This window comes from Lithobates pipiens, unplaced genomic scaffold, assembly GCF_037356315.1.
Source record: "Lithobates pipiens isolate NorthernLeopardFrog02 unplaced genomic scaffold, aLitPip1_a1.2 Scaffold_27, whole genome shotgun sequence".
NCBI lineage: Eukaryota > Metazoa > Chordata > Amphibia > Anura > Ranidae > Lithobates > Lithobates pipiens.
The window spans coordinates 166,304,165-166,312,375 of record NW_027507788.1 but is presented as its reverse complement, the minus strand read 5'-3'; the positions used below and the strand labels follow the sequence as shown (position 1 = coordinate 166,312,375).

The 8,211-nt window shown below is 41.3% G+C and overlaps 1 protein-coding gene across 1 annotated transcript; it reads left to right on the top strand.

Annotated features, from left to right (window-relative positions):
- Positions 1-376: 376 nt before the first annotated feature.
- LOC143933262 (uncharacterized) lies at positions 377-7,619 on the top strand. Its single transcript, XM_077456148.1, has 9 exons — positions 377-512; positions 1,036-1,147; positions 1,668-1,738; positions 1,879-1,949; positions 4,162-4,222; positions 4,478-4,589; positions 4,707-4,847; positions 4,966-5,066; positions 7,427-7,619. The coding sequence occupies exons 1-6, from the start codon at positions 431-433 to the stop codon at positions 4,489-4,491; spliced, it is 411 nt and encodes a 136-aa protein (XP_077312274.1). The 5' UTR covers positions 377-430; the 3' UTR covers positions 4,492-4,589; positions 4,707-4,847; positions 4,966-5,066; positions 7,427-7,619.
- The last annotated feature ends 592 nt before the right edge of the window (positions 7,620-8,211 follow it).

Here is an 8,211-nt window from a genome sequence, read left to right as displayed (position 1 = left end):
TTGTCTGCGCTGTCTCTGGGACACGTGTGTCCCAGCAGACAGTGCGCAGGGACAGGAAGAGGCATAGACTCCCGTGGGAGTCTATGCCCGGAAGTGGGTGTAAATACCTGTCTTTGACAGGTATCTGCACCCCCCTCCCCCCTGAAAGGTGCCAATTGTGACACTGGAGGGGGGGAGGGTTCCGATGAGCGGAAGTTCCACTTTAGGGTGGAACCCCACTTTAAGGTGAAAAACCCTGAGGACTTGGTGATCTGAAGCACTCAAGAATGCTGGCCACACAGGTTACAATCTAATTGCATGATCCCCCTTAGATGACAAAGGAGCTCAAATAACCCGATTCTAATTTTCAAACTCATATGTGTATGTTTGTTACTTGTGCCTAATTTTCTTTTTTCTTTTTTAAATTTTAGGTCACACAGAAGGATTATGCATGATGTGTGTGCTGGAGATACACACATTTGCCGAGTCGGGTTCTGTCATCAGCCCCGAATTAGTGACAAACAACCTAAAATGTAAGTACTTTGTCTAAAAAACTGTATACTATGGATGCCTAAGCATTAGATTTTAATACTATGATCTATTATCACTGATGATTAGGGGAAATGTCTAGCTTAGTTACTTGCTGTTTACTTCTAAGGTAGTGGTCTCCAAACTGCAGCCTGTGGGCTGATATGGCTCTCTGTTTGCCCTTTTCCAGCCCTTCAGGTGCCATGCCATCCACTGACACCCATTTTGATGCTACATTCCTCCCAAAGACACCAATGATGGGGCGCCATTACTCTGCCCGTACATGATGGCTTTCTGGCCTAATCGGCTGATCAGGCCTGGGCCCAGCTTCTTGGAAAAAAAGGAATGAGGTCAAATTCTTCCCCACACTCAGAAGCACTGGGTATTTCCAATGGAAAAACAGAGTGGTGGGGGAGGATAGTGATGCTAGACAACTGAACTATTCTCTTTAAGTGTATGTAGTCATATATTAGTATATTATGATGTAATCGATTTATAAATATCTTTTTGTTTTCTTTTTCCTTTTAGCGATTGCAGAACATTTTGAGCTTGGAATACAAGAGGACGCCCAAGAATTTCTGGTGTTTCTAATTGCTCACCTGTGGAATTCATCCATCTGCGATTCTGTATTTCGCTTAAGGTAAGGATCATTGTTCTACACAACATTTGGGCTTAGTTTTATTGCCACCTAGAAGGTGCTTGGGCACATATTAGGATGGTTGCACATCAGGATATCAACCAAAAATGACAATGAGCATGGCCCTAGATTCCTCCCGTATTGAATTGTATTGTATCTGTACTGTCTGACACAAACTTTTGGTGCTATATAAATCCTATATAATAATAATAACCTGGCATCTAGAGCAGTGTTTCTCAGCCAAGGTTCCATGGAACTCTAGGGTTTCTCCTGAAGTTACTTTCTTTGTGTATGTGTAGTTGCCCCGCCATCCCGGCACTGACATCTTTCCTCTAGGTTCGGCTTTGACAGCTTTCTACCGAGTTCAGATCAAAGCCATTCTCATCCCTAGGCCTGACCTGAACAGGATCTCATTCACACATCAATATAATATAACAGTGATGTTAAACTGCATGTATTTTGATTATGTCAGCTTCTAAGAGTCATAGAATGTGATTAACTTTTTTTTTTTTTTATCTTTTAGCTCTGACCAAGCCAAGGACAGAAACATCAGTCTTATTGAACATATTTTTGTCGGCACTCTGCAAACACAAGGTACGTTTGTGCATTACTATATCTCATTTCTTTATTAAGAAAATCCTTTGAGTATGAAGATAATCAAGGAATCTTAATTTAATTTTTGTCTAATTTTATGAAGGGAGATAACTAAAAATGTTCTTCTGTTTCTTTTGCAGTGGTTTGCCAGAGTTGTCATTATGCATCTGAAAGATTTGAGGAATTCCTGGACATCCCTCTGGAGATGAATGTAAATATCAGATATACATTATATATTATTTTATATTAGATTACATTTTATTGTATTAGAATTTAGCATTTTTAGTTTTCCCTGTACATTGGCAGTCAAGTTACCTTTTAGTAACTTCATTGGTCCATGGCACACCTATGAGAGTCCTCATTCTCCCAGAACTAACAGGCCATCACACCAAACAGTATCAGTCACATATACTTTGAGAGGGGGCAGGGGGTATGTCCTGTTCAAGATATTATTATTATTATTATTCAGGATTTATATAGCGCCAACAGTTTGCGCAGCGCTTTACAATATGAGGGCAGACAGTACACTTACAATACAAATCAATACAGGAGGGATCAGAGGGCCCTGCTCGTTAGAGCTTACAATCTAGAAGATATCACCCAAATTGGGCTGGTGGCAACAACAGTGACCCCTGATAGCTATTTACTATGGGGATACCTGGAGTGCCCAACTGGTTTATTTGGCAGCAGGGTAGGAAGAGGCTATTTTTTAATACTAAATTGGAGGACAAAATATTATATTATGATAAATTATATTTTGTTTTAAAGTCAGCACTCTTCATATAGACAGTGGTTCATTTTTCAGCAGAAATGAAAGGATTTTGCAGCTCGGTTAAGTGAATGTTAGGACAATGTGCAGAGATGGTAACATTCACCCTTTCCTTACATAGGGTAGATGTTACAGCAAAGACATTTTCCTTTATGCCCTGATTCACACTGTGAACCACCTTTAAATTAGCACAGGAATGTGCACCACTTTCCTGTGCAATCACATGCGATTCAGTGTGGTGCGATTTGAGTCCATTCATTTTGCATGCACTAATTTTGGAAACACACTGCAACCAGATTGCAAGGTTGTTTTGTACCATACAATCTGGTGCAGGCAAATGCACTGCGTTTGGGGTGTCATTAAAGAGGAAGTAAACCCTGATGGGTTTACTTCCTCTTTTTTTCCCTGCAAAGGTAAAGCATAATGGACTACTATGCATCGCATAGTAGCTCATTATGTGTCACTTACCTGACACAGGAGCCAGCGAAGTCGCCGCTGATCCCTGTAGTCCGCCGCGTCCATCTTGCTGGTGGCGTCTCGCAGCTCCGACCAATGACAGCGGCGAAGCCGCGATGACGTCACTCCCGCGCATGCGCACGGGAGTCGCGCCTCGCAGCTCCGCCGCTGTCATACGGCGAGGCCGCGATGACGTCACTCCCGCGCATGCGCACGGGAGTCGACAAATTTGGCAAATCCATTCTTGGACTTGCCGCATTTAGTGCGCATGCGCGCCGCTGTCTACGGCGCATGCGCCGTAGACAGCGGTGCCCATTTTCGGGCAAATATCTCCTAAACCATATAGGTTTAGGAGATATTTCTTGGACCTACAGGTAAGCCTTAATCTAGGCTTACCTATAGGTCCAAGTTGTTTGGAAGGGTTTACTTCCCTTTTAATGTTGCACTGACACCTGCTGCACATTGTAAGCCTATTGCGTTCTGAATGAGGTGCAGGAAATGTGCACTTTTTTGGGGTTTTCCACACTGTGTTCTAGTGTGACCTGGGGCTTAAAGGCTAAGTTCACCTTTGGAACTTGCTATATGTCCCACCCCTATTTCGGGTGGAACATGAAACATGTTGCAGCATCTGCATCCCCTCCCCCAATCCCTCCTTCCCTGTGACAGCGGGCAGAGGATCTTCTCCCCGCACTCACTGACGCAATTTAAAAACAGCACGACCATGCAGAGCTCCACCCACATGGTCACATCATTCCTTCTCCGAGTTCTGTAAATGAATGCACTACCAAAAACCGCTGGCCACCTCCGTTGATGGCTTCTCAATGGACTGTGAGGGGGTTGGTGAGCGCTCCCATGGGTCATTAATTCTTCCTGCAATTCAGTAACGGCATGCCCATATCGGAGGTACAGGCAGACAGTGTACTGACAGTCTGCAGGATCCTGATATTGCACCCGCTATCTGCTTATCACGGGTGCAATATTTACAGGCTCCAGTGTAAAAAAAATAAAATAAATGCACATTGGAGAAAGATGTGCATTTATTTATTTATTTTTTCTTAAAGATGAACTTTTTCAAAAGTTGCCAGATGTCAGGGATTCTCATGTTCATTGACTAGATACCCTCTTTTTATTCAAAACAATGTGTTTTCATCACGTTATATAAATATGAATAATGATTTTTCTTTTATTTTTTGTTTAGACCTCAACAACTTCACCAAAACAGAGAGACTGGAAGGAAACAACGCATACCGATGCAATGGGTAAGACTCTTTCCTTCGATTATTCAGACTTGTACATTACATATATAACTGTAGAAGATACCGCCCTATAGCAGTAGCGGGCGGAGTTCCGTGTACACCATCCTGTGACTGGCTCGGTGAACGTGGGTAAACCATTTCATTATATGTCCAGAGGCTACTCCAGTCCTGCTAAAGACAGGCAGTATCTGAGCAGAACTTCTAACAAAAGACTAAACCCGAGAACTAGGCTTACATTTCAATTTCTTCTTTCCTTAGGTGTTACCAGTTAGTATCAGCTGAAATGAGGAGTACGATCTACAATGCTCCGAACGTCCTGGTCATGACTCTGAAGATGTTCAATATGTTCACTGGACAAAAGCTGAGAAAAGTAAGTCTTCATTCAATTATGGAATTCATGTTGTAAGATTCCTTCTTGTGTTATATTTGGATGCACTTGAAAAAAAGAAAAAAATACAATGTCTAATATGTCTTTTTTGTCTTACAGAATATCAAATACCCTGAGACTTTTGACATCGGTCCATACACCTCGAGGCCTAATGACCACATCAACTACAACTTATATGCTGTGATTGTGCACAGAGGACACTCTACCACAGAAGGACATTATTATGCCTATTATGTAAAGGTAAGTTACCCCAAATCTCCCTCCTCCAATATAGTAATAAAAGATGATTCATTTGTGGTGTGCAGCGTTGCTGCTTTTTTCCTGGCTGTGTTTGCTAATCTAATTATCTATTTTTCAGGCTAGTGATGATCAGTGGTATAAGATGAACGACGCGGAGGTAACACCATGTAGTATCAGCAAGGTCCTACAGCAACAGGCCTATCTGCTTTTCTACAAAAAGTAAGTTTTCATCTATTTTGTCATGCAAATCACTTTTTCTATTTCCATATTTATTGAAATTTTCCAATATAATTATCACAGAACATAAGATTTGGCTTGGCTTCTCACAGAGGAATTAGTACACAATACATAGATACAAGCATAGTCCCGTCATATCCCATTTTTGTTTTCTGTTGGGAGCTTGAAGAAGGGGGACACACCCCGAAAGCTTGTCTTGAGTTTTTTATGGTAGTGCAAATAAAAACCCCCATGCACACAGGCTTTTAGAGGACCTTAGGTACAGCAGCATTTGGAGGCAGTCAAAGCTCCTTCTCCTGAACGCAGAAGAATCCTGTTCAGAAGAGGAGCTTTGGGCAAAAACACTAAGTGCCAAAAACACGCCGAAATATTTTGCGCATTAAGGCTGCATTCACACCTGAGCGTAACATTTTCAAGCAGAAAATCACGCAAATTTACAGCGATTTTGCAGCGTTTTTTGCAGTGTTTTTACAGCGATTTTGTGCAGGGCAAAAGGTCACCAATGTTAAAAGAAGAAAAACGCCCAAATCAGGGTCCGGAACTTGTTTCAGCTTCAGGCATTCGGCTTCAGGCGACATGGAGTGGAGAAGTGAACCATCTCCATTGAGAATAATGGATTTTTTCCCCTCTAGCGTTTTGTAACTTCAGGCTTCAAGCTACAAAACGCTCAGGTGTGAATGGGGTCTTAGCGCTTGAGAGTTTAGTCCTTTCAGTAGCCAGAATGCATTAAAATTCTTGCCAATTAAATAAATCAACGGCCAGTCATGCCTGAACACGTCGAAAGGCTCCTAAATGCATTTGGAAAAACCAGCTTAGGTGCATTTTTAACTTCAATTTCTTCCTCTTGGGAGAAACGCTGTTTACAATAAATTATTTAGCATGAGACCTAAGGGTCTATTTACAGAAAAACATATTTGCACAGCCGTCAACAATAATCACTTTAATTTGTCTAATATGGGGCTCGATATGGAGGGGTGATGTGGGCAGTGCATCCACAGCAACTGTCATAGTGCTGACAGGGGATAGAGCCCCGTCCTGGCTCCTGCAATGGTTCAAGGAAGGAAGGATGACCCCTGGAAGTAGCACATCTATGGTGTCCTACTGCAGTGAATGAAATGGCAACCTCAGTCTGGACTCCGAACAGGCCACACCCCAATGTGTTTCACTCCGCCCCCTGGAGTCATGGGGAAGTTGTCTAATATGTTTGTGATCAGCTCCATCTAGTGGTCATTATACAGTGTTATCACTACTGAGGTATTTTAGGAAAATTGTGTAATTTTGTCCACGAGGTGGAGCTGACGATAATAGGAAATAGACATATTAGACAGATTGGCATTGATTTACTAGAACTACAGATCGCAAAATCAGGTGCAGCGCTGCATATTAACCAATCAGCTTTGTCAAAGCTTTATTGAACAAATTGAAGCTGATTGGCTACCATGCACAGCTGCACCAGATTTTACACTCTCCAATCTTAGTAAATCGACCACGTTATGTGGATTACTCAAACAAATGCTGAGAAATTCATATATGGAGTGATTTTTTTTTATAAACAGACCTCTGTTTATAAAAACTGTTTGCCCCCATTACCAAAACTTCCAGCTAAACCTCCATTAGCTGAAATACCACCATCAGGACCCATACCACCGACAGATCCTGAAATCTTCTTTTCGAGGTCTCTTCCTTCACCCGCAAAGACCAACACCCGCCACTGCCACAACGTCTGAATCCTTTTGTCCCTGTTTGAAAAGAAACAAAACAACACAAGCAGACAAACCTAAACCACACAACCAGAGGAGGGTGGGCGGGCAATTTCCCTCGCACTGTGGTGCCAGAGGGAGGGGCCAGTTTCTTTTTCTTCACTTGTCCCCCTCTCCCACCTTATTCTCCCAATCAAAGCCTCTGTCTTATCCACGTACCCTGTTTACCCTGTCATGCCAGCCTTATGCCTATTTACTTTATTTATTTTGCTCTGGGCTTTTCATGTAAATGTATAAAGCTATAACGATTTGAATACAGGTATATCTAACTTGGTATAATCGGTGTCAGATATATAAAAATAAATTACATTGTTGGTATCAGTGGGATAAAAGAATAACTATAAAGCCTCGTACACACGAACGGATTGTTGGCCAACAAAGCTGTGGACTTTTGTCTGAAGGGCATTGGCCCAAAATTGTATTGGATACAAACAGCAAGGAATTGTCGGCCAACAAATACGAATGTAGTTACGTACTATGTTGTTTTTCAGCTCTTTAGCACCACCCTTTGGGCTCCTTCTGCTAATTTCATGTAGAATTTTGGTGAGTGTTGATTCATGCTTTTCATTTCACATTTTTCAGTCCGTTTCTGAAGGGCCGTTCGTCAACCAGCCATGTTGCGGAATCAGAGGAGAGAACGTGTTATTTATTATTGGCCTTTGAGTTATTGGTTTGACATTCTTTTTATGGTTGAATAATTAATGATTTGATTTCGTATATTTTCTAAATTTTTAGATGCATAGAATGCAATTTTTGGTTAAGTTCTGTTGGCAGATAGCATGTCAAATTTTTTTTTTTTTTTTTTTTAATGCATAATAAAAAAAATTTGTGTAGAATAATACTTGGCTATGTGTTTTACTTCAAATGACAGTTTGGGAGTAGGCAGTTACATTTAAAAAAATACAATGCAAAATTAACAAGGGACACCAACATATTTGTGTCTTGGATCTTAAAAACGACAGGATAATGGTGTTGTGGTAACTTGCCCAAATAAAAAAAAACATAATAATATTATTCTTGATATCACTAGAAAAAAAAAAAAGACTTGAAAAAATTATTTGCAATAACTCCATCAGTATCACCAGCAAAGCAGCTTCATTATTATTCCATTAAAGAAGAAGAGAATGTGCGCTGCATTTGGAGATTTCATAATTTGCCACGTCACAAATGTTAATTCTCCATTAGGAACGCTAGTTTACAAGACCGAACACTTCTGGCTTGTCCTTGATTCCGAGCATGTGTGTTTGTACTTTGGAGTTTTGTCCGATGGACTTGTGTACACACGCTCGGAAAATCCGACAACAGACATTTGTCCACGGAAATTTTAAAGCTGAGGGGAGGCTGCTGCACACAAAAGGCTTTTTATT